Source organism: Asterias amurensis, chromosome 12 (assembly GCF_032118995.1).
Source record: "Asterias amurensis chromosome 12, ASM3211899v1".
NCBI classification, from domain to species: Eukaryota; Metazoa; Echinodermata; class Asteroidea; order Forcipulatida; family Asteriidae; genus Asterias; species Asterias amurensis.
In genome coordinates, this window is record NC_092659.1 from 1,223,161 (window position 1) to 1,250,126 (window position 26,966).

At 37.9% G+C, this 26,966-nt stretch overlaps 2 protein-coding genes across 2 annotated transcripts; one reads left to right on the plus strand and one right to left on the minus strand.

Moving 5' to 3' along the window:
* Positions 1–128: 128 nt before the first annotated feature.
* On the plus strand, positions 129–12,455 carry LOC139944873 (transmembrane protein 255B-like). The gene is made up of 8 exons (XM_071942020.1): positions 129–290; positions 5,558–5,612; positions 5,775–5,914; positions 6,267–6,419; positions 6,864–7,018; positions 7,382–7,538; positions 9,202–9,419; positions 10,185–12,455. The coding sequence occupies exons 2-7, from the start codon at positions 5,594–5,596 to the stop codon at positions 9,397–9,399; spliced, it is 822 nt and encodes a 273-aa protein (XP_071798121.1). The 5' UTR covers positions 129–290; positions 5,558–5,593; the 3' UTR covers positions 9,400–9,419; positions 10,185–12,455.
* A 139-nt stretch (positions 12,456–12,594) lies between these two features.
* On the minus strand, positions 12,595–25,786 carry LOC139944871 (propionyl-CoA carboxylase beta chain, mitochondrial-like). The gene is made up of 15 exons (XM_071942019.1): positions 25,552–25,786; positions 24,654–24,773; positions 23,821–23,889; positions 23,170–23,340; positions 22,487–22,547; positions 22,028–22,077; positions 21,823–21,864; positions 21,534–21,600; positions 21,049–21,169; positions 20,514–20,595; positions 19,636–19,759; positions 18,883–19,091; positions 17,920–18,018; positions 17,232–17,331; positions 12,595–16,656 (listed from the first exon to the last, which is right to left on the minus strand). Exons 1-15 carry the CDS (start codon positions 25,747–25,749, stop codon positions 16,535–16,537), a joined length of 1,635 nt encoding a protein of 544 aa, XP_071798120.1. The 5' UTR covers positions 25,750–25,786; the 3' UTR covers positions 12,595–16,534.
* Positions 25,787–26,966: the final 1,180 nt, after the last annotated feature.

Consider the following 26,966-nt stretch of genomic DNA (forward strand, 5'->3'; position numbering starts at 1 on the left):
ATGGAATTCGTTTTATTTTTAGACGTAAGTGAGGTAATCCCTTAGAGGCCTTCGCTGATTGGTCAGAGTATAATTGGAGTTCCCTCTGACCCAACATTGTTGACATTTATATCCAGGATCTCGTTTTCTACACACAACAAAAAAACAACATCAATAATAACAGCTGATGATCATATGGCAGTGCGCTTTGTGTCGAACCAGAACAGGTTTTAGGTCTTTGTTCACAAACGGACTTCACAAGCAGTCATCTTGTCCGTGTTGAAGGGAAAGGGCCTGTCTTTCAATTCAAGGTAAGAAAATGTTGACTTTTCAGCTTTTGTCTGAAGGTGAATTGTGATGACGTGTTTTGCTGCAAATGTTGTGATTGTTTTGATTTAGCACGTTGATTTTCATATGAATTGAAAGACTGCATATTGTCGAGATTTGTTTTGTTTTGTAGTACCAAAAACCCAAAACAAACGAAACAAAACAAAATGTCAAAACTGCAGTCTTTTAATGAACATGAACATCTAACACTACAGATTAATTAGACAGATTAATTTGACAGATTAATTAGAATTAATTAATAAGAAGAATAAGAATATTATAAGATGATACTCATTGATAGTTTAGTCACAGTTTGATTGTGTTGTTTTGATAATTGTTGTTTACTCATTGTGTTGAGTTGTTTTGTTTTAATATTGGGAAAATAGAATTTTAGCTGTTGCAAACTGCTATCCAACCATAGGTTATATTGTACATGTATGACAATGAATGCAAGAAGTTATCAAGCACGCTTGTTTGAATTTATCTTCAAGCAAAGTTTAACGAGCAGATTAACGAATTATGTCAAAATAGCACAATTTTAGGAGCTAGAACAATCAGAAATGGCTTGAACTCATAGTACCACATTCGCAACGATGCAATTTTATTTACATTACCAGCATAAATCACTTTCTTCAAGGAGAAGGTTAATCTATCCGAATTGACAAATTTTCATAATTGGATGAGGTCAAATTACGGTCATGGATCAATAAATTTGCATATTGCGATATATTCTTGTGCCAATGTACCAATATTGGTGTTTGAGCGAGCGTGTATAATTTTAATCAGTGTGGTCTGTGATCACAAGGCTCTCCCAGCAGAAACAATCCATACTAATTTGTCATTGATAAAAACACTTGAAGGGCAGAGAGTTACATATAGCTTGAACCAGGAAACCTACAAATTTTAAAAGCAGAGGCCCAGGGGGAATGGGTTTGTGAGTTGTTGGGGTCATGCTTTTATTTTGGAAGGGGACACTGCAGAGGAGGTGGGGATAGTGATCCCGATTGTGATCATTCACTACATTAGACTATACATATAATGCGCATTTCCCTCTTTTCTCTTTGTGAGAACATCTCCCCCCTCCCCCATCACCCACCTCCCCCATCACCAACCCACTGGAAACTTGTTTGGGGGGGGGGGGGAGGACAATCCCCAGCCCCCTTTGGCTAACCCCTACTCATCCACGACAATTCGTCATCTCTTCAAGTCCAACTTACTCAAATCCAGCAAGGATGCTCAAATGCAACCATGTTTTCAATGCTGTAGAATCAACCTGTAGATGTAACCAGAGATGAAGCATGAATTGTACAATGTCAATCCCACAGGGCAAGCCCTTGTTATGCAGCCAGTGATAAATAGTGTACCAGCATGCAAACTACAATGCCATTGCCTGCCTTGGTTTATTAGCAGCCAAGATCATTGTTTCCAAACAAAACATCCAAAACAAACACAGAAGGGTCACCAAGATATAGCACAACACATGCCAAGCAATCAGGCAGAACCATAGTGCCTGTTTTAGATAATAGTTTGTTTACATTTGTAATGAGCTGGTTGTTTACAATGGAGTGTATGTCTATAAAGCCTAAAACAATGAACTATGGTTCTGGGTCAGTGATTTTATTTTGTATACAATAGGCCTATAAACAAGATCAAAGGTTTGCATTTTGCATGAATAAACATGGAACAAAAAACAGACAGCTGCAGGCCTAATTTTATAGAGCTTTTTTTTTAAGAACAAAAACTAAAGAGCTTTAGTTTTTGTGCTTAAAAAAAAGCTCTAAGCCCAACAGATAATAGAAACTCACCAAAAATAGGCCTAAATATGAACAGCTGGATTTCCAATGCATGAGACTCGGCGATGAGGTTCGATGAATGTGAAAGTCACTGAACAATGGTTTGCTGGCATTGGCCCAACTTCTTAGCTGCTTTGAGCAAAAAAAAAACAAATTTTGCCTACCAGCCAAACTGCCACGTCACATGTATAACTTGTGATTGGTGTCCTGCTTATTTCTGCTTAGCAGGCAATTGTTAAGCAACATTTCCTGCTGAGAAGCAGCTCAATGAAATTGGAGACCTGGGTTTCCTTTAATCTAGACCTGGAACCTCTTAGATGTTACAGTTCAAGAGGTTCACATTACAGACCCTAGATACATCACTAAAAATACAAAAATCAAATTTTGACACAGTATGGACTAGTCCTGTCTCCTTTTGGTGATTGCTTTTATTCTTCAAATAAAATTGAAAGGCTCAAGGAGATTCCAAAAAAACAAATACTGAAACCAAGAAAAACCCTGAGATATCATGTTTTAAGACGAGAGGAATTGCACAGTGGATTTTGCCGTCTTGGCCGCTTGCCAGATAAGCACTCAATCTGTGACCAACAACTTAGAAATGATCAAGGATGTACTTGAGTAGATGGAAAGCCATTGTATTCTGAGTTGTTGACAGTATTATGTGAATGAGTGTGTAATAACTGCGTGATAATCAGAGTTTGTCACATGTAACTGATGTTCAGTGACAAGCCAATGGGACCAGTTAGCTCGTCATTTAGTGTCCATTATGCAGTAATAAATATGGATTTATTTCAACCCCCACACAAAAAAGGCCTAATGCTTCTTTTTTTTCTGTATATTTTTATTAGTTGACCTCGGAATGGTATGTTATATTTATTATGCATTTTCACATGCAATTAGTAAAAGTTATGACTGATGGCAGTCTGGGTACTCCACACAACAGGATGGTTACATAAGGAGTAACTATAAATAAATAGTGAACTTGCAGGTACAACCATGTGTAAATCTCTTAGGGTGAGTGTTGGCTCTGAATAGAGCCAGTTTGGTCTCCGAATAAAGAATTGTTTGCTCTGAAAAGAGACGGTTTCGGAGACCCAACCAGCTCTTTTCAGAGCCAACACTCACCCTAAGAGATTTACACGTATGGTTGCACCTGCAAGTTTAAGTTTCTCCTTAATTTCTCCACACCATGCAAAGCTTCAAACAATACTTAGGATGTTACATGTATACCCCTCTGGCCGTTACCTCCATTCAAGTACCTTTATAGTTGTTACAATTGTTATTAAAAATATATATATATTATGCCTATCTGTTGTTGTTTCTGTTTACCCAAATTGTGTCAAACAAAACTCAGTCACTTTGCATTAGAGGCAAAATAAAACTTAATGTCAGTCACTGACTGGTTTACTTTTTATTCTCGAAATAATTACAAGTGCATAAAAAATTTGAAAAATTGTTTGTAAGCTAAAACTAGTTCAGACCTGTCTGGAACAGTTTGTCTGGGAAATTAGCTCCGCCTGAAGTGGATTTAGAGTAAATCTTTTGTTGGGTTGCCCTCCAACACAAACAAACAAAACAAAGCAGTCCAGAAAAAAATATTATGCATTATGCACAGATTACTTTGAAAATGGCCAGCGTCCAATTTTTGTCACGATGTAAAAAAAATACTAACTATTATTGAAATTAACCACAGGATACAGTCCCTGTGAGATCTTGGTTTTATGACCGCATCAGAAAGATCAGTGTACAGTGTATGGGAATCACCTCCATGCTTTGGTGATTGATATGTGGTGTGGTGTACAATACCCCCCCCCCCCTTTTATTGTTGTGTCTGTTTTGTATTCAGGGATCTCCAGAAATTCTTTAGAGGAATTGTTATTGATGTTGTTGTGGTTGTCGTTGTTGTAGTTGTTTTCGTGGTTGTTGTTGTTGTTGTTGTTGTTGTTGTTGTTGTAGTCGCTGTTATTATTGTTGTTGTTGTTGTTTTTGTTTCTTCTGCTTGTTGTTTTTTTTTTTTAAAGGGGGGTAGTGTACGTCTGTATTAAAGTACATATGTGTTTGGGTGTTGTTTTTTGTATTGGGGGGGGGGGGGGGTGGGGACACCAGCTGCCACATATCAGGCATGGTATAATTGCTGGAACACCATACAGAGCTGTGGGGACTTTTACACAAGGGAACAAAGGTACCTGTAACCACAACGTTTTTCTTTGTTACGGGGTGCCAAGAAGGAGATTCTTTAGAAAAATTAATAATTATAGAACAGCAACATAGCAATTCACCACATCTCTGTGTACAAAAGTATGTTTATATTATACTAATCAAATATCTTTTAAATAATCATGAGCTAATTTTGACACCCTTTTTTTTTACTGGTGGAACTTTTATGATTCAGCTTGGTTGGTCGATGACTCGGCCAAGTGTCCCCTAGTTGAACTACTGTACATGTCTATAGATACAGAGCGCGTATGGTTTTTTTTTATCTTTGTTCCTTACAATAAATTGAGATGGTTGTCATAAAACCACAACTCAAACCAAAACAAAGTGGCAGGAAGTACCCTGGCAGATAGGACAGTTATGATATGGATATAAAAACATGATTTCAAACCACCACATGAAAGTAAAATACCACCGCAGTTCAAGACATGAAATACAAGTAGACAATTGTTAGGTTGTCTCTTTTAAGAAACCACTTGCCTCTTCTTGATGGTAGGGATGATTAAAGGGATAGAATGCCCAGGCCTAAATGCTTCATTTTTGAAAGGGCAAGGGCACCAAGGCATTTTCTCCTTGGTAAAGGACACCCTATGAAGAAATTGTAGATTTCAACTGGAGCATTTCAAGGGCACCCAAGGCAATGACCAGGGGTATGGAAGCATTTGCCTTCGTTGCCTAGCCTGTTAAACATAAAAGGCCTGAATTTTATTTTTAAAACTAATTTATTTATTTAAGTTTTGAGAAAAGTGTAAGTTTTCGCTAGCTTATTTTTCTTATTAATCTTCTTGATAATAAAACCCAGGAACACTATCACTGTGACCGGTAAGTCTGGGGATACTTGGAAAGCCACACAACTACATAAGGCATACAACCAGAAAGGAACTGAAAACCATCTTTATGCAACTGGTCACTGTCTCAGACATACTGAGCTGGCAGTTAGCAGGCTGGTGCTTTAGCCCCCTACTCGGGTCGCTCATGTTCCTGTGGCAGACCATGCACAAACCAACTTTATGGACACCTTGTGCCGAGACTCTGGCCTACGACGGGAAGAGCTGCGTAGAGCAATGGAGGACCAACGTGTTTGGAGGGTTATCATTCGATGCTCCGCATCGACTGAATGGATGAATGAATGCAACTGGTCCACCAATGCAAATTTTGGAGTTATAACATTGTGGACTACATGTATTTCAAATGCACAATATTCAGAGTTGTAAAACTAATATATTTTTATTTATTATTTATAGAGCGAGCTGGAGCCCTTCAGTGATAAAAGGAGTATTATGGACAAAATGCACACAGGTTTGTAAGCTTAATTGAATTAGATGTATAATTTTTTTGAAGCTCAGTTAAAATTTGAGAAACCCCAAATCTCAAAATGGCTTATGGCATTCTGGGCCACGATGTCAAGCTCTATCCGTAGGAAAAAGTGCCTCATGAGTCTACTTGTTTTATTTTGTACAGAAGCCAAGAAGCGACGTAAAATAGCGGCAGTCTGCTGTATTATTCTGATTCTACTGTCCATCATTGAGTTAGCAATAGGAGCTACAACATATCAGATGGTGCACAATATAAACGCAGGGTCATGGTGGGCAGCCGGAGGGGTGAGTACCAGCTAAAATATTCAGTGTCGAAATAAAGATTGCCGAGTTGCCTTAGGAGCATCCTAACCTTAAGTTGGTTTGTGGAAACATGAAATTTATGAAACTTCCTTTATTGGGGATTTTTAAATTTATTTTATCTACCATTTTCATTTAAATTACACCCTCCCATTACATTCTCTTTATAATGGGAGGCTTTTTGATGACAGAGAGCTCTCAATAGTCCTTTTCTATTACCTGGGATCCACGTATCGCCTCCAAAGTCTACCTTTGCTATCACTTCAGTTGAATCAAGACTGAGTAAAATCCTCACCCCCATTCATTCCCATCTAATTGATCTTGTTCTAATCCACAGCTTCTTCTTGGCGCCTTACTGTCGTTAGTCGGAGTCTACAACAAACAAGAAGGGCGTTGCTGGATGGCGGCGGGTACTGCTTTTCTGGTTATTGGAATCTTCCTGGCGTTTATTGGTGCAATTATTGATGGGGTAACTGCTTCTGCAGTCTCGGTAAGAATCGATCAGGAAAGACACGCCATTCTTTTGGTATATATATTTGGTTTGCAGTAACGCCATGTGTGTGTCTACTTGCCAAGTAGATTTTGTTCTTGAGTACTACCACAGTACTACTACCGTTAGAACGGCATGTAGACACACTCATGGGGTTACCGCCAATCAAATGTACACTAATACCTCAATGCATCAAAGCTTTTGGTAGAAATAGGGTTATAGACTGGTGGCTACTCCATAAAATTTCAAACTGAAATGTTGTTCAATGTGCATTGCTATTCAAAGCTGCTGTACTTCTTTACCAGAAGGACCAATGGTATAAATGAAAACAAAAATTGATGGCCTGACGTTTTGACCCAAGCAAAGTCTTTCTTGAAGGCTGAAATTTATTTGAAATTCAATTTTGATTCTTGACTTGTTTTGTTTTTCTGGTGATCTGAACAGAGAGTAAACATCTCAAAGTGCAATCATTCCAGTTCTGGATTAGCAAACTGTCAGGTCACAGCTGGATGTGAAAGGTCAGTGAGCATGCTCAGTACGTGCTACTGTTGCTATGTGACGACACAGAGAGAAGCCAACTGCGCCTTTCAGTCCGTTGGGTAAGACACCACCCCACCCCTCCGATACCACACCCCCTCCTCCCAACCTTTCTACCAAGTCAGTCGAGCGCTGACACAGTCATCCCACTCTCGTCAATTTGTCGTTGTTCAACCCTTCATTTAAATCGATTCTTGTACTCTAAAAACTAATTTAGAAAGAAGCACCACAAAACAATAATGTAAAGTCTGCTTTTCAAGAATGGTGCTATTGATTAAGTGAGAAAGTTATCGATTCTTAAAAATTAGAAGTTATTGATTAAAAGAAGTAAGAATTTATTGACTATTAAATATAGAAAATATTAATTGTTAAAAAATTTGTTTATTGATTTTTAAAAATAAGAAGTTATTGATGTTTTATTCCAGTCTTTCAGAGATTCCATCCTATTTCTCTGGAGTGAATTCCTGTGATGTCATCAGCGGGTCATACATTAATCTTCTTTGGACGTCGGTGTCGTTTCTTTCATTGGCTCTCTTACATGGCGTGGTGGTTGGGGCGTTAGTCAGTGGCTACAAAAACCTAGTAAGTATTAGAGTTTTTTGTTGTTAATGATTGCAGGAAATCGCCTAACATCAAAAGGCCGGACGGCCAACTTTCACCAGGGGCACGTTGCCACATACTCCTGGGGCTGAACAAGGTTACCCCTTTCACAGTCTGTAAGGATGTAGGCATGGGTATCATCCACTAGGAGCCACCTACTCCTAGGGCTGAAACAGGGTTACCCCCTTCACAGTCTGTAAGGATGTAGGCAAGGGTATCATCCACTAGGAGCCACCTACTCCTAGGGCTGAAACAGGGTTACCCCCTTCACAGTCTGTAAGGATGTAGGCATGGGTATCATCCACTAGGAGCCACCTACTCCTAGGGCTGAAACAGGGTTATCCCCTTCACAGTCTGTAAGGAAGTAGGCATGGGTATCATCCACTAGGAGCCACATACTCCTGGGGATGAAACAGGGTTATCCCCTTCACAGTCTGTTAGGATGTAGGCATGGGTATCATCCACTAGGAGCCACCTACTCCTAGGGCTGAAACAGGGTTACCCCCTTCACAGTCTGTAAGGATGTAGGCATGGGTATCATCCACTAGGAGCCACCTACTCCTGGGGCTGAACAAGGTTATCCCCTTCACAGTCTGTTAGGATGTAGGCATGGGTATCATCCACTAGGAGCCACATACTCCTGGGGATGAAACAAGGTTATCCCCTTCACAGTCTGTTAGGATGTATGCATGGGTATCAATCCACTAGGAGCCACCTACTCCTGGGGCTGAAACGGGGTTATCCCCTTCACAGTCTGTTAGGATGTATGCATGGGTATCATCCACTAGGAGCCACATACTCCTGGGGATGAAACAGGGTTATCCCCTTCACAGTCTGTTAGGATGTATGCATGGGTATCATCCACTAGGAGCCACATACTCCTGGGGATGAAACAGGGTTATCCCCTTCACAGTCTGTTAGGATGTAGGCATGGGTATCATCCACTAGGAGCCACATACTCCTGGGGATGAAACAGGGTTACCCCCTTCACAGTCTGTTAGGATGTAGGCATGGGTATCATCCACTAGGAGCCTGGCTGGTAGAGCAAAATGCTCTACTTTCCCAACCTTCATAAGTTTTGTTACATGCAAAAGACAAATAGTTTGTGGTCTCATGATTTGAACCTAGTAGTCTTTCTCAAAGGCTAAATGACACAAAACACACATTAACAGGTATGCTGGTGTAACATTAGCAGTCAAGAGGAAATACATAAATAGAGAGAGGGGCAGAAAGCACTCAGAAGAGCAAGGGTGACAATGAGTCAAGGGGGAAGGGACTGGTTTGATCACATGAGGTTGGAAATACAAAGGACAAGATCAAAGGTGGAAAGAGGGAGGCAGAATAAAAGAGGGGGTATCTGTTGGCAAAGGCAAAGACAATAAGTTGTTAGTCATTTCCTTCTTGGATGTTCCGACTATGGGGTTGAATGGTCTGAAATTTTGTTAAAGACCACATTATTCTTCAAGAAAGTTTTATGATGATCTGTCAAATTTTTCCTATTTGTATTCTTTGTTTTAAACATTGAAGGGAAGGTTTACAGTTGGCCATCACTCTTAATTTTTTTATTTGAGAACATTTCTGTCAGATATGTTAATAACATCTATGAAATAATTAAAATTTAATAATAATTATTTGTTTCTTTCAGGTTGCCCAGATACCACGAAATTACATTCCCACTCCACAGAGTACCCCATCTCGTCCTGCCTACCAGATGACGCAATCTGCCTACCAGCCCGTCGTTGCAGTAGGCCCTCTACAGAACGTTAGTCCACAAGACATCAGACCTATCCCAGCACCTCGAAATAGACCTCCGCCCTACGCTCCGAACGCAGCTGATGTCTGAGATCAACATACAACTCCTGAGTAAGTCAAGCAACTTAGATGTTCGTTGAAGAAAAAGTTGTGATTGTAAAAAAGGCTTTTTGATGTAATATTCCAAAATTGTCACTTTTTAGCTCTGATACTTGCAAATGCTTCTAGGCCACTTGGCATTGGTGCCCTTTGAAATGTTCCAGTTGTAGTTCCAGTACAGGCCTGCATTGGTTTGATCATGTTTGAGCTGTTAAGAGCACCGGACTTTTGCTCTGGTGTTTCTGTTCAGCAGAGTGTGGTTTCGAGTATTGGTCGTGGCACTTGTGTCTTTGAGCAAGATACTTTACCATAATTACTTTTTCCTTTTGATGGCACATTAAAGCCCGGTTCATACCTGCGAATGCGAATGTTGACCTCACAAATTCGCAACGAATTATTCGCAGCAGTTCAACTTTGTTCAACTCACTTGCGAATATCGCTGCGAAAGGAGGGTTGTGACGTCAAATTCACATCAAATTCGCTTCGCATTCGCAGGAAGTATGAACCGGGCTTATGGCATAGGTCCCATATACTAGGAGTGGTAGTGCACTTAATAGAACCAAGAACACTTATCATGGAAGAGTAGGGGTTAACCCCAGTGTTTCTGGTTCACATCGTAAGCATCCTTATTTAAAGGTTTCCTCAGTCTTAAGAGCTACAGTGATTAAGTTCTATAATGAGGCATCTTTGTTTCATTACCAGAAATATATAATAATTATGACCTGACCAGAATAAAACCATTTTTAACAGCAAAAATAAACATCTTATTTTTTCCAGGTAACATAGATGTTTGCAATTTCAAATTGCTCGCTTGACATCCGAATGTAGAACTCTAATGGTGCATCCTTCGGATAATATTTGGACACAGAAAAAACATCATTTACGGATCGTTTTTTATTATTGAGGTTTCCTTTTGGAATGTTGTCCTTTGAGATCAGCTTCTTGCCACGTTTGTAACCGTAAGTAAAACTACCGTTACATATTCTTTTAACCGTCAATCTCTTGGGATTTTTTATTTTGTGAAAGTAACTTGAACAGTAAAAATCTTTTCTTTTTTTTATCTTTGATAGGTTCTTTAATGCATTCCTTTATCTTAAATCCCCTGATAGATTTTGCTTCAAGAAAAATCTTGCAAGAGCACGAAACCTTTCCTTAAAAGCTACTTATTTTTGATTCAACGATGTTTATGCGACGTGATTCCAAATTGAAATAAGAATGTTCAATCTCTGATTAATGATGCCAGTAAATAAATAAGTCGTTGTTGTGTGCATTCCAGGGTAGAAAGCATTAAACAAGTGCCATGCAATGCAAATGCATACTTTAAACAAAATTACTTTTAGAAGACCTTGTATAAACTTAATTTATTCCCTTGAGGCATTCGTACAATGAACAAATAGGGTGAGGTTGGCTAGTAATTGATCCTCAGAATATCTTGAGACTTGGGGGAAACTAGTGTCAGCAAACTACCAGGCGAACCCATTGATCTAAGAATTGTACTCAGAAAAAAAAAAAACATGGTGAATTCTCTGGGGTAACTATTTCCTCGGAATTGAATTTGGCGTTTTGAAAACAGGTTTAAAGGGATGCTGCAGTGAATTAAAATAAAACAGTTAATTTTGCTGTCATTTACTTCTTTCGTTTTTTCCCCGACATATCTCACTTGCGTAATTAGCGAATAAGTCATGCCCCCCCTTTTGTGGATTGTTACCGCCCCCTTCCATCGACGTCACGTCGGGAAGTTAAACATATCGTCGGCAAAAAGAGTCTGGTCCCTAACTACACGCGCCCACCAGGTACCAGGTACCAGGCCTACAGTGCACACGTCTCTATATGCACACAGCCAGGGGGCCGACGGCTCGGGTTCCTGACATGACGTCACGTGAAGGCTCCCTTATAGGGGTGGGGTGGGTTCCCCTAATCTCTTGAAAACCACTTTTAAAATACTTGCACATTAAAAATAATAAAAAATATTTAAAAAACAAACACTGCAGCCACCCTTTAAATTTTCAAATTAAAGTATGAATCACTTATTGTCTATGCAGTGAAAATGCAATGAGTGTGAACAGGCTTGTTAACAAAAAATCAACAGTATTCAGAATTTAACATAAAAAGAGCATTTTGCATTGCTTTCTGAAATTAATACAAGGTAACTTATGCGGTATTGAGTTCCTTTAAATGTGAACGTATCAAAAACCATAATTTATTACTGTAAACATTGTGGTTGGTTTCTGAAATGTTACCGATACTGTAGGCTTATAGTTTTTTTTTTATAATTACGATTGTATTAATAACTATAATTTATTCCTGTTGTTGTAATGTTCCTTTGTTCAAAAACAGAGTATGCTAAACATCACCCTGTTTACCAATAGAGTATCTTAAGTGTGTTTTTTTTACCAAAGATTTAGTTCAAAAAGACCTTTTTAAAAATATTCATGCTTACTTTTTTTATTCCATAAACCATGTTTTATGATTTCGTCGCTGGTCAACAGAAATAAATTATGTGTTTAAGTTGAAACTAATTTTCAAATTGCTGTTTTGGAGATTGCTTGTTATTTTTATTTTACAAAAATAAAGCGCACAGAACTGTGATTTGTTCATTCTTGGAACTATTTTAATGAGTAATTCATTCCTGAACATAATGTCACTTCAAAAAAACAAAAAAAATAAGGATTCGTCCCCCAGGCTTTACTGAGGCACACGTTTAAAAAGAACTGGGAGCAAATTATGATGTAATAAAAATATTAAGCTTGTGTTTATTCGGAAATTAAATATCACTTGAAATGTTGTATAAAATAATATAAAAGAGAGGAAATATGAAAGAAAGATTTATCGGGAAAAGGTTGTAATGAAGATGATTTTTATATCAAGAGAAAGAATGTTTTTGTTAGATCTCCCACTGTATATTCTTGTAGATTGTATATTGAAATGGAAAAGCTGCAGGTAGTTTTAAGATATGTGTGTGAAAGCGGAGATGTTCTTAAAAGAAAATGTGAAGGTTTGTAGTATTTAAAAATTATTTAGTGAATGCATGAGAAATTATTATTCAGGATAGATGTGCTAGTACATGTAGCCACCTCGCAGGGTTCAACTCTTCATGTATTCCGAAAATTTTAGGAATTTTGTTAACTGTTTAAAAGTCAACTCAAATTTTGAACTTTTTTGCACGATTTGAGGAGCATGTTTCTTAATGTAAATTTAAATTCTGTATATTAAGAAATATCATGGATCAGAGATGTTAAAGGTAGGGTCATTGATTGGTTTTGGTTTTGTTTTTCAATGTAAATGCTGATTTATTATCAGTCAAAATTATCAAAACAGAGTACAAGTCACATGTAAAAGTTTATACAGTGTCTACTTGTTAAAGAGAGTGGACACTATTGGTAATTGTCAAAGACTAGCCTTCACAGTTGGTGTATTTCAACATATGTATGAAATAACAAACCTGTGAAAATTTGAGCTCAATCGGTCATCGAACTTGCGGGATAATAATGAAAGAAAAGAAACACCCTTGTCACACGAAGTTGTGTGCGTTTAGATAGTTGATTTTGAGACCTCAAATTCTAGATTGAGGTCTCGAAATCAAATTCGTGGAAAATTACTTCTTTCTCGAAAACGACATCACTTCAGAGGGAGCCGTTTCTCATAATGTTTTATACCATCAACCTCTCCCCATTACTTGTCACAAAGAAAGGTTTTATGCTAATAATTATTTTGTGAAATTACCAATAGTGTCCACTGCCTTTAAGAAAACAGCAAAAAACTGTCACATTTTTTTGCAAAAGAGCATTGAATCCATCCACGTTTAATAGTGAGGTGACAGACGGTACCAACCGCATCTCAGGTCGCTGAATTCCCAAATGGATACCAACCCTCATTAATCTGAGAAACCATTCATGCATTTAGAATCGTTTCTAAGATTCAAATGTTTTTATTGATTTTTTTAGGGGTATTTCAGACAAAATAATTCCGCAAGATGCTTATACCAACATCTTTATAACGAGTAACCCTTTCAAATTTCAAATTTCCCAAAATAACTGAGGGGTCATTACCAAAGTATGGCCCCTTACTTCTAACACTATAACAAAAGAACTTTCCAGACTTTTTTTTAACTGGAGAAAGAAATTTGTTTTGTAAATCACAATACACCAATGCATCAGTTACTAGTCTCTAGCTTTTTTTCTGGAAGATGAGTAAAGCATGAAGTCAAAGGCTTCAACGCAAAGTTATTTATGGCTTCGGAACGCACAGCAAACTTGTATAAATTAAGTGATGAATAAGAATGTATCAAGTAAATTTGTCATTTTCATTGACTTTGTTTTCTCACTTTTACGTTCCAAAGTTTGTGTACATTTAATTTGTTACCTAGATTCCTAGGCAACTCACAGTAATTCTGTTTTGTTCTAGCTTTGTAAACTATTTGTTCTCTACATGAGGAAAGTTTTATGTCTATTTATTCAGATTAAAAGTTAAGCACTAAGGTGGATGACCTTTGACATGTGGCAGCCATGTTGGATTTAAAAAAACTAAAATCAGCTTTTATGGCTGTCCATGGCCCAATTTCATACAGCTGCCTTCAAAAGCAAAAATTTGTGCTCAACTTTTTTTCTGCTCAGCAAAAGTTAGCACAAAACTAGTAGACTGGTATTTTGGCTGGTGACCTTAATCGTTAATCTGGTAAGCAAATTTTGTTTTGTGCTGAGCTAAAAGTACTGTTTGTGCTTACGCAGTTCTATTAAATTGTTTGAAACACAGTTTACCAAAAAATGATATGCACTTAAAATTAAAAATAAATGTCTCTTTAACATTTATTTGTTGTGTCTTATATAAAATAATCATTGTTTTTTAAAATCTTTGCACTGTATTTAAAACCATTTTGAAGTATTTATTTGATTTAAACTGATATCTACCCATAATTTGCTTGTCACTATGGTTGTGATTGAAGCCACAACGAGTTTATTTACTTAATCATGCAATAGATACAATCGGCGACTAAAATCACTTGACTCATAGTGGATGCAATCGATTAGCTTCCCCATGTTGGCCCCTGGGTGACAAGAGCTAATCAAACGATCACACTCGCCCTCTCGCGGTGACGTCATGCACCTCGGGCCAGCCCAAGTGACCCGTTCCCCAAGCACTGGGGGCTGACCTGGGTGAGCCCCTGGAATGACGTCAAAGCTATTCGACACACAAGGGGCAGACTGGGGTCGACCCAGGGAAGCTAATCGAACGCACCCAATGTAAACAAACAAAGTAAGCAACTGGTGACTCTAGCCACTGATAGTTTTTATTCTGGTGCAAATTTAATTTAGTTTGGTGCCTTTAAGTGGTGCGAGTCGCTCTTTAAAACTGTTAGGACTTAAAAGCGCCGAAGATAATAAGAGGTTATTAGACACATTGTGTCAAACGGAATGAAGAGAAGGATGTATGTTTTGAAAGGTGTTTGACTGACATACAGTAAGGCAGTATTTTATAAAATAAAAACAAAACAAGTTTGCAAAATAAATATTTATATCTGGAAAGAGAAATACTGAAGTGTGTTAATTGTCTTTTGTTTATTTTTACATCCTCACAATTTATCTACACAACAATTTCCTTGACTCAAAGTCCCTCCTATTTAGATCAAATATTTTCTTTACATAATATTTATCATTCATGTAACATAAACTCATGTGTCACTTAATAGATGGAAACTTGTATCGGAGATAGAGAATATTAATTTTGGTTTTAATCAGTACTTTCCTGAGCTCTATGAACAAAAATCACAGGCGATTGAATCGGGTAGGATTCGAACCCACAACCTTCAGGTTTTATTTTGCATTCCTGCCTGAACCCTTCAAAAGCTAGAGAAAAAATAGTTGCATCCCATAGTTTTGTAAATCATTAAAAAAAATTCTCAAACTGGATTTCTAAACCACTGAAATTGCCCCAGAATTTGTTAAATATTATTCTCAATTTGTGAGAGCAAATTACACTTTTCCCATTTCAGTTTATCAAATTTGGACCTCGAAAGATTTAAAGGTGGTCACCATTTGTGATCACCACCCAAATAAAAAACGTACAGAAAATAGTAGAACGACCTGACGATTCAACCCTAGTTGACTTCTCGAATTAGTCTTAATAAATAGAAACGTCTTTAAAAAATATAACGCTCAGAAGATCATGGCATAAAAATGTAGGTTTCTCAGTCCACTAACATTGAGCCTGCGTTTCTGCAGCCACAATCCACTGCAAAAGTTTACATTTATAACTCGCAACTCATCAGTGTAGTTGGCTTTAAGCACCTATACCATATAAAGCCAATGTTTTGGCATACCTTTTTTGTACATCTACTCTTTCTGGTTATTGCAGAGACTTGTTTGATAATGTCCGATCACAGAGGCATGTTTACATGTTTCTTGGGAGGATTGCTCTGAAAATCACTGCAAAAGTTGGCATTTATAGTGCACCAGTCGTTGGCTTTTAGTTCCTATACCATATAAAGCCAATGGGTTTTAGAAGTTGGCATACCTTATACTTTTACATCACACTCTTTCTGGTTATTGCAGAGACTTGTCGATAATGTCCGATCACAGAGGCATGTTTACATGTTTCTTGGGAGGATTGCTCTGAAAATTACTGCAAAAGTTGGCATTTATAGTGCACCAGTCATTGGCTTATACCATATAAAGCCAATGTGTTTTATTTACCTTTTTTGTACATTTACATCACACTCTTTCTGGCTATTGTAGAGACTTGTTTGATAATGTCCGATGTTTCTTGGGAGGATTACTCTAAAAAACACTACAAATTTTTACATTTATAGCGCACCTGCAGTTGGCTTTAAGTTCCTTTACCATATAAAGCCATTGTGTTAATATAAGTTGGCATACCTTGTACTTTTACATCACACTCTTTCTGGTTATTGCAGAGACTTGTCGATAATGTCCGATCACAGAGGCATGTTTACATGTTTCTTGGCAGGATTGCTCTGAAAATTACTGCAAAAGTTGGCATTTATAGTGCACCAGTCGTTGGCTTTTAGTTCCTATACCATATAGAGCCAATGGGTTTTAGAAGTTGGCATACCTTATACTTTTACATCACACTCTTCCTGGTTATTGCAGAGACTTGTCGATAATGTCCGATCACAGAGGCATGTTTGCGTGTTTCTTTGGAGGATTGCTCTGTTTCTTGCTGGCTAGGAGGTTCAAATCTCTGCATATCCTTTTCCTCGTTGTCTGTGGCTCAATGATGTCATCCACAAAACCTAAATAAAAAAACAGTGAGATTTAATTAATAAGTCGACTTTAAAGACTGGTAAATACTCACAATTTAATTATCGTAAATATTTACTTGTTGAGAATGCAACTCATACCTTAAAGGTAGGGTCAAAGATGGATCTACTCAAAACTAATGACCAGTAAAAAGTTACTTGGTGAGAAACACCGCAGCTGTTGATAGTGAGGACTATTTTAAGTAAAGGATTCCTTCGAAGTAATATGGTTTAGAAAATTGTTCACCCCCAACATTTGAATCTGAGAAACGATTCATGCATGAATCTGTTATTTCTGAGGGTTGCCAGAAACACCAGGGCAAACCTCTTCTCTTAGCAATAAGTGTAACAAAGTTTTTTTACATGCATCACTAAACACACTAAACCTATGAAGCAGTAATGGTCTTATGTCTTGCTCAAGAAAACAAGTGTCATGACCGGGACTGGAACCCACACTCTGTTTATCAGAAACACCAGAGCTTGGGTCCGGTGCACTTAACTGCTAGACCATGCACTGTGCTGTGCAACCCGAAAGGATCTGTTAAGAAACAGAGAAGGTTGACTCTTACCTCTGGTGGCTGCTGGGAATGGATTAGCAAACTTCTCAACATACTCTCGCTCTCTCTCAATGACATCATCGTGTCCTTTGAAGATGATCTGTACTGCACCCTGATGACCAAAACACAAATCATAATGTTAGTATCAAAGAGTGCCAGCTTTTGATGTTGTTATTGTTGAATTCCATTATTAAGGTGGTTACATTCATCTAATTTTGTTGATGTCTACTTGAACAACACCACTTCTCGACCGGGGCTAGCTTGGTAGTCTAGTGGTAAGACATCTCGGCCAAATTCGTCGCTCTGCTTACTGTAAGCAAAGAATCAGCGCTTGCGGAAGCAGGGAATTCTGTGCTACGCAAATCAAAATTTTTACGGGTCAGCAGGGAACTTGGTCTTGTGCGCGTACGTACTCCAAGTTACTAGGCACTCTATGCTTACACAGCTAGCGCAGAAATTCAGCGCTTGACGTGCAAGCAGAGAATGGTGCTCGCAGGATTCGGTGGTAAGCAGAGCCTCATGAAATTGGGCCCTCCTCTAGCATGGCAAATGGCATCGGCTCAAATCCCACCTTGAGTTTAATGAATTTAAATTTTGTTTAACAGAACTCAGGAAAGTACTAAGTATACAGTGCTTAATACACTACAGTGTAAGGGCAAAAGGTAAACATCACATCAAAGAGAATAGATGTATTACTTACAGCAGCTCCCATTACAGCCACTTCAGCGCTGGGCCATGCATAATTAATATCACCTCTTAGATGCTTTGAGCTCATAACATCGTAAGCTCCGCCGTATGCCTAGAAATAAATCAAGAATCAGAATGGTATGTTGAGACTCGGTAGCCAACAGTGCAATGGCCTCCTAGAATCGGCTACTATCATAAAGGTCAAATAAATAATAGGCACCTCTCACAGCACTCATTATTGTTTTATGACAGGTTGAATTAACACAGCCATTATAAACCGGATTATTTATTATTATTAATTATTATTATTTATTCGGCCACAAAATATGAAATAATCATACGGACATACATTACATGAGAGCGAACTAATAATTCATTAGGATAGGTAACAGGATGTCTAATGTATAAATAAACAGACTGAAATTAAAAATTATTTAAAAACCAGGAGTAAGGGGCCAGGGATGGGAGAGGAGGAAATGGGTATGAGTGTATAGAGCAAAACTTGAAGTCCAAGTAACAAAATAAAAAAGCAGAAATTGAACACAGATTAATTATTAAAGGCAACATTAGGCAAGAAAAAGCTTATCATAACAATGTGTTATGTCACCAGTGGTTAGACTGCAGGACTTGCAATCACAAGGTTGTGGGTTCGAATCCCCCAGCTAACTGCTAACTTCACAATGACTAGAATAAATATTGGCGGCTAGTTACTGAACCACAACTTTTTTATTTGTGTAATTCATAATCACAAACATTAAACCAATGTTTGTATGAGGAAATTGGCTGTTGCCAGCTTGGTGTTTATATCCCTTTGTTGGAGTTTGCCAAGTTCCCTTGATGGGAAGATCATTTAAACAAACAAACAAACAAACAAACAAACAAACAAACAAACAAACAAACAAACAAACAAACAAACAAACAAACAAACAAGCAAACACATAATCCATTCTAAGATGGACTTGAGTTCAAGTTGTACCTTTCTAGTGATGACTGTTATCTTAGGTACCGTAGCCTCAGCGTAAGCATAAAGAAGCTTAGCTCCATGTCGGATTATTCCACCGTACTCCTGTGCAGTCCCAGGTAGGAAACCTGGCACATCAACAAATGTGACCAGAGGGATGTTGAACGCATCGCAGAAACGGACAAATCTCGCTCCTTTAACGGAGGAATTAATATCAAGACAACCTGGGGAAGAGGATTAGATTGGGACAAGATTTGTGTTATTTTATTTAAAATGGTTTAATGAAAACAAAGACCATCGCAGCTAAAGGCTGAATTGCAGCCAACTAAAAAAAGAGTTAAAATAGACAAAATATATAGAGTTATAAAGAGTTTAAAATATATAAAGTTTTAAGTATTTTAAAAGTATTTTTGATTAAAGTATTTAAAAGAAAATGCAAGAAAACAATAATTTATAAATTTATATATTAAAAAAAAAAAAATCTTAATAGATGATTATAATGGTAGACAAACTACAAAGAGTTAAAAATACAAGAAAGCAATAATTTATAAAATAAAAAAATTGATGATTATAACAGTAGACAAATTACAAAGAGTTAAAAATACATGAAAACAATCATTTATAAACAAAATGACAATTTTAAGAAACAAGATTAAGAGCAGCCAGGTATCTTTCACTTTGCATTAGCTTCGAAGTGTGACATTTAAAAACAAAATTTCAAAAAAAATTGAATGAAAAAGAAAATAACCGTTCACAAAGACCACTGACCTGATGCGACCTTTGGCTGATTACCCACAATGCCTACAGTTCTACCACCCATCCGTGCAAAGCCGATGATGATATTCTTTGCGTGCGCTGGCATAATCTCAAAGAACTCACGATTGTCAACAACCTGAAGAAGGTACAACAAAAGATTGACTCATTAACAAGTGAGAATACTGCACAGAAAGCTCAATCATCACAATAATGACTTTAAAACCACTTTGAAAGAAAGGATATCAATAATGGTCTTTTGCAGTGCTGTTGTATATATATATAAGTATATATATATAATATATATTTCTATAGACTTTTGTGGCTGTAATGTTTTTTGTTTTGTTTTATATAATATTTTAAATAATCTTGTGTAAATTTTGTAAAATTGTTGTTTAAAAGGTCGAAATGAATTTCCCATCGTGGATAATAAAGTGAATTGAATTGAATTGAATTGCTTGAGTCTATTAAACCTGTTTCAAATCTGGCATATTTAAGAAAGGTTTTTACAAAACAGAAACTAACCATATTCGATAATTTTGGTGTTTTTTTCTTTTTACCCATACACCGATGTGTGTTAGCACTGTATACGATAAGCATATCAGCCTAGCTTCCCCCTTCCCCCATACGTAAATCTTTCAGTGCCAAGGTCATACATGTATGATCTATTTTATGTATTCCGAAAGCACCATCCATTATCGCAAATGTACAATCTTTCTATGTTCTCATGAAGTGACATCAATCGTACAATAAGAGTTCTTCTTTGTAGAGCCTTCAGTCTGATTATAATCTTCATTTAGTTCATTAACCTCATTAATGTATGTTGGGCCAATATTCACATTTGCTCCTTATATACAAATTAAAAACTTTGAAAGAAAACCTGATGAACTTACAGCACGTACTACATCCAGAATGTCATATGGTTTGTTGGTTTCTGGTGGTACGATGTTATCCAAAACAGGAACCAACCGGTCACTGTAGAAATCAAACAAGATCAAAATGATAAAATTGTCTTGGACGATATTGCCATTGCCATACATGCGGCTACAGCTAAGTGTACGACTATTGCTAAGGATGAACTATACTTCAAGTACGATGATCAGAAATTTAGCCGTAGCTAGAAGAATATTGAGTCAAATCTATGTATACAGTGCTCACTGCATGCAGACGATCAGAAGTAAGCTCTCCAGAGCTGCGTTTTGATTGGTCCGAGGTGGTGTTTGTCAGCTACACTCACATAGCCTCCAACCAATCAAAACTAATATATGGAAAGCTTACATCACTGCATGTTTATCCGATGAAATCACTGGTTCTGAAAAGCAAGTACCTGTCTTTATCCTTGCGGACACACAGGGTACCAGTCTACTAACTGCTTTGCTACAGGTCACCACAAAGTTTGAACTTCATCAGAAAGTTTGATGACCTTACCTTGGATCATCGCAAGACATGAGAGGGGCGGGGTCTAGGTTACTGAGAGGGAGGAAGTTGTACAACTGGCGGAGTTTCAACAGAGCATCGATGTCATTCTCAAAGGCACCGTGGGCGACACCTGCAAGAAAGATCAATATTTAAAGTGGTTTTGTTTGTTCTAATTTGTTGTTCTTTAAAGGATAGAGCATGATTTCACCCAGGGGTATAAATGGGTACCTGCGAAGTTAGAGGTTGATATTGTGTTTGAAAAAGCCACTGGAGTGCCATGTCAGCCTTGGGTTTTTTCCCCCCAAGGGAGCTGAGAAAGATTACAGGATTGTTATTGGCACAATGACGAGGGCACTAGAGGGATGCAAAGCGCATCAATACTTTGATGTTAAATGAGCTCTACAGAGCTGTTTGTAAATGAAACCTGCGGGTCCAGTTCTCAATTTGGAACCGGGTAATCATAAGGAACTGTGCAAGCTTATCCCACTTCTTACCTGATATTGATGTATGCGTCTTGGCCCCACCGAGCTGCTCATATGTAACATCCTCCTGAGTGACTGCCTACGAGAGAAAGAAGAATTCCAGCAATTAATTGTAATCATTGTGGCTTAATACTTGTCACAAATATAAAACAAGACAACATCGCTCAGAAAATGTCTTAGGTAACAAAATCACAATTAAAGCGGGGGAGGGTGGGAGTGGGATGGGAGTAGAGGTAGGAGATGCCATTGGATCAAAGACAAAGGGTTGCTAATTTTTTTGGTTTAACACATAGTTGCTTACCTTAACGACCTCTGGTCCTGTTATGAAGAGGAATGAGGTATCCTGCAAAAAAAAAAAGAAGAGGTTTATCTAATAAATGGTTAAATTGCATCAGGGATAAGGAATATTCATTTTGGTTTTTACCCATACACACCGATGTTTCATCTAAATGATCCATTTAGCAAAAATCAAGTCCCAATAATTGAGCGACAAAACCTGATCATACCTTAACCATGAAAGTGAAGTCAGTCAATGCCGGGGAGTAAACAGCGCCACCTCAAAGTGAAAAGACATCAAAAAGATTCTTAAAAATAATTTCAAAAATAAACTACTTACTCGGCTAGAGAGGTAAACAACAAGAAGTCCCCTTGCTAAAGCCAAAGTAGTAGTCTCAGCCGATTTTTCTACCTCCTGTCTCGGTAGTAGTTAAAAATCAGAACAGTACTTTTCAGAACTGAGAAGTCTCCCAAATTCCATAAATCTTCTCTGCGGTAGCAGAATATAAAGCAAGACAAGTTCTCAAAAGAACATAATCTACCAGCAAGTAGATACACGATGTGACCGCAAACCAATAAAAATCTTTTTTTGTCTGCTATGCAAATTTGCCCAAGACAGCTTTAAACACCACTATTGGTAAGGGGGCTAAGCCTACAAGACGAAAACATTTACAGCAAGGACTACTCACCAGCACATGGTCCCATGATGAGTGAGATTTGAGGAACGACTCCAGATGACATCACATTCCTCTGTTAAAAGCATAACACAATGCAATTTCAACTGGAACCAGTGACAGCGAGATTGGTTTTTGTTTAAACAAATTATTTCAAAACTTTAAGATTTAAGTTTCAGTTTGTTTCTTTAAAATCCAGATGTCAATGTTTGACTTTGAGCCTGAAATTTTTTTTTAACATTTTTTGTATTCCAAAAACTTTAACATTTTTTTTTATTCCAAAAACTTTAACATTTTCTTATTCCAAAAACTTCAACATTATTGGAAAATATAGCTAAAAACTACAAAAAATGACTGACAAGTATATATAGCAATCTCAGTTGGGCTTGTACATACCAAAAACAACTCAACTCAAAGACTGAAACTTAAACCAAAAACTTTAACATTTCCACTGAGTGTGGACGGCCGGACGGACGGACAGACGGATGGACAGACGGACGGACGGACAAAATCGGTATTACATAGGCTCGCATACAGCTAAAGCAGCTCGCCAAAAATCATCATCTTATAAGCACAATCTTGACAGCACAAGCACAGAGCACAAATAGATTTTGCAACCCACTCTCTCCAGGACAGCTGCAATGCTTTAGAGAGAGTATAACAATTAAGACTCAAGACTCAAGATTCAAGATCCATACCTGGAAGATATCGGCGTACCCAGCTAGAGACTCCACCCCTTCCTGGATCCGAGCTCCTCCCGAGTCGTTCAACCCAATGACAGGAGCTCCGACCTCCATGGCTTGGTCCATGATCTTGCAAATCTTACGGGCATGAGCACTGGACAAGCTACCACCATGAACTGTGAAGTCCTGAAGGAAAGAAAGAAATGAAGTTTGTGTTTTTAGAAAAACTTTGGGTCGAACAAAGACATATTTACTAGAGAGGGATTCGAACCTGTGTCCTCTGGATTAACCAGCATGGTCCGCTGGCCAAGTGTTAGGCCGTGTCCGAAACGGCGATTTGGCTACAGCTACGGCTAGATCGCGCGCGTCTGCCTATTCTTCAACACTGGTAGACGCGATGATCTAGACGTAGCTGTAGCCGAAGTCGTCGTGTCGGACACGGCCTTAGTTAAAATACCAGAGGACCTGTCAAAGGTGAGTGAATATGGTATCATGAAAGAGAAAAAACAAATCCTGGTGCTTCAAACAGAAGCTTTGTTTTCTTGGCTTCGTTAAGATATGGTTTCTTCGAGCCAGCGGTAAAATTAATTCGGCAGTTTCGCTAAAAGACCAGAAAGAACACCCCAGTGGTAACTGGTTAAAATGTTAATACAATGTTGCTCTTACCTGGCTAAAAATATATGCAACTCTACCGTGGATCAAACCATGTCCAGTTATGACCCCGTCACCTGGAAACTAAAGACAAGACAAAACAATTTTTAAATCTCTCAATATAATCTTACTCTATAACTCCACACAATTAAACTTTTATAAATTGTATCGTAGTAGGGTTGGGACATTTAACTGGTTAAAGCCATTGTACACTTTCGGTAAACAGTATTGTCCAAGTCCACTTCGTGTATCACAACTTATATATAAAATAACAAACCTGTGAAAATTTAGGCTCAATCGGTCATCGGAGTCGCGAGCAAATAACGGGAAAACCCACTCCTGTTTTCGCGTGTTTCGCCGTGTCATGACATGTGTTTATAACAAATCCGTAATTCACGCTAACGAGAATTTATATTGTTTTACCGTTTTCTCAAAAAGTAAAGCATTTCATGGACTAATATTTCAAGAGAAGTCTTTCACCATCACCTTCTGTAAACCATGTAAATTATTTGTAAATCTGTGAACTTTTTTTTTTTTCCCTGTACCGAAAGGGTCCAATGGCTTTAACTTTAACCCATACAAAATGTTCAAAGTTGTTTTAAATTTTGTTTAAAGGGTTAAACGAAATGACAGTGGGGTAATAAAAAGCATCTGTTAACATCTGCTTCTTTTACAAGTGTGCTGATTATAGAAAATCACAAGTTCCGTTTACCTGTTTAGGAAAATAAACAAAGATGCAAAACCCTTTATAATACTGCAGTTGCCATATCATTCATAACTATATTCCTATTTTAGCAAGTGGTATTCTGAGCATTGTTGTAGGAACATTTTTGAAGTTTCTCACAAACCTTTTTGTTATCAGCATCCATTCCAAAGTCGGTACATCGATGCTCGGCAAACATGTCAAACTCCACAAAACTCTCTGGATCAACGAGTAGATTGACTCGCTCACGGGCCGTTAACTTCCCCTGGAGAGTAACAGTAGACAATTAAAAAGCATTAAATGTAAAAAGACTGATTTTGATTGAATGAACAATCACCATCTTTTACTTTCCCCTAAGAAAATGTTAATGGTAGCCTTTCCGATTCCTTATCCTGCCAGCAGTCCCCACTTTCCTTGACCTTCCCAGGAAAAAATTCCCATTGAAAAAAATCAATGGGATTTAATGGGATCCCATTGAAAATTTGAATGGGATTAATGGGATACAATGGGATTGGGGTGGAATTTGGGACATATTCAACCGGATCTAATGGGATCCACAGGGGATCCCATTGAATCCCATTGAAACAATGGGATCCCATTGAATCCCATTCAAAATATCAATGGGACTCAATGGGAATTTTTTCCTGGGTTGAATGTATTTGGAATTTGGGATAACTTTCCGTATGGCGCCACCACTTTTTCACTCATTATTTACAAAAAGGGATATCTCATTGAGGTAAATTAGATACTGTATTATTTCATATCAAATGAAAAGTGGTGGCGCTGTACGGAAACTTTTCCGGAATTTGTAATTATTTTGTGTTGTTCGTTGTTAACTATTTCTTTTACAACAAGTTACAAGGTCAAGGAATATCTCATTTGATTTTTATCAAATTAGGATTATAATAATACTATTTTATTTCATAACGAATGAAAAAGTGGTGGCAGAGTACCGAAACTTTCGCACACTTGATTTTAAAATTGCAGGTACCCCCCTCCCCTCACAACACACATACCCCGCCCTCCCCTTTCTCATTACCTACCCGTTTGTGTTGAGCTTCGATCCTTCTCAGACCACCTCCTTCAATTGCTTGCTGCCTCTTCTGCTCTATCTTACTCCTCACGTCTGCAATAACTGCCATCGAACAGGGCCTACTCTGCATCTTAAGAGACACAAATGGTCCCTTAAATGATGCATTTTTGCAGAAGATATTTGTGGCAAATCGAGATGCAAGACCCATTTTCGTCGGTTGTCGACGTGCGGAACGTGAATAAACGATGAAGAGTATAGCGCCACCAAGGGACGTAATCAGGACAGTCGGGCCTTCGAAGAGGTGTGGCGGGGGCGGGGCACTATACGCAGGCTTGAGCAGTCAAACAATAAACCACAATTAATTATTGTTTTACATTAAATTTTGTAAAAATTGTTGATTTTTTCAAACTGTCACTCTGAAAGTTTCCTTTGAATGCCTGGCTTTGTATTTTTGGGGGATCATGTGTACGAAATATATCTAATCAAGCTTTAATCAATGCCCGATTATCTCACTGACAGAGTGTCCCAAAAAATTGTCATACTTTGAAGGAACAGTACAAAATTGGTTCTTTGCTAACAAAGCAGTTGCTGGCAGTGTAAACACTTTATATGTTATCCATCCACTAGCTCGATGAATCCACCATTATTATTAATAAACTGACAAACCTAAATATGTTTGAGATCGATCGGCCATCTGGGTCACGAGAAAATGATTGCAATATTCATATTTTATTCTCAGGCAAAAATGACACACAATCAAAATTTGCAATAACTGTCTTTTTTTATATTACCATGTATGCTTAGTGTTTTTCCCGATAGCCAATTACCATACTCATTTGACGTCGACTGACTCCTCTGAACCTTCTGGGGCAGCACTAATTAGGATTGAACCTATTTTAATAATTTGGTAATCACTTAAAGGCAGTGGACAGTATTGGTAATTACTCACAATAATTATTAGCATAAATCCTTACTTGTAATGGGAAGAGGTTGATGGTATAAAACATTGTGAGAAACGACTCCCTCTGAAGTGCCATAGTTTTTGAAAAAGAAGTAATTTTCCACGAATTTGATTTCGAGACCTCAAATTTAGAAATTGAGGTCTCGAAATCAACCATCTAAACCCACACAACTTCGTGTGTGTGACAAGGGTGTTTTTGTCTTTCATTATTATCTCGCAAGTTCGATGACCGATTGAGCTCAAATCTTCACAGGTTTGTTATTTTATGCATAGGTTGAGATACACCAACTGTGAAGGCTAGTCTTTGACAATTACCAATAGTGTCCACTGCCTTTAAAGTAATTGGGAAAACAATCTTTGGCCAGAGGCTCAAAGCAGCTTTTTGTAGTATAAAGCTATTTGAGAAATATCTCACTTCAAAGTAACGTAGTTTTGCATAAAAGTTTGGACCCTAAATTTCAAAG

Coding starts and splice junctions, on each gene's coding strand:
- LOC139944873 (XM_071942020.1), top strand. Junction 5,915..6,266: donor CATGGTGGGCAGCCGGAGGG/GTGAGTACCAGC, acceptor TCTAATCCACAG/CTTCTTCTTGGCGCCTTACT. Junction 7,019..7,381: donor TGCGCCTTTCAGTCCGTTGG/GTAAGACACCAC, acceptor GTTTTATTCCAG/TCTTTCAGAGATTCCATCCT.
- LOC139944871 (XM_071942019.1), bottom strand. CDS start 25,749: ATGGGTCTTGCATCTCGATTTGCCACAAATATCTTCTGCAAAAATGCA. Junction 23,890..24,653: donor TGGATGCTGATAACAAAAAG/GTTTGTGAGAAA, acceptor TCTTGTCTTTAG/TTTCCAGGTGACGGGGTCAT. Junction 20,596..21,048: donor ATGTCTTGCGATGATCCAAG/GTAAGGTCATCA, acceptor TGATTTCTACAG/TGACCGGTTGGTTCCTGTTT.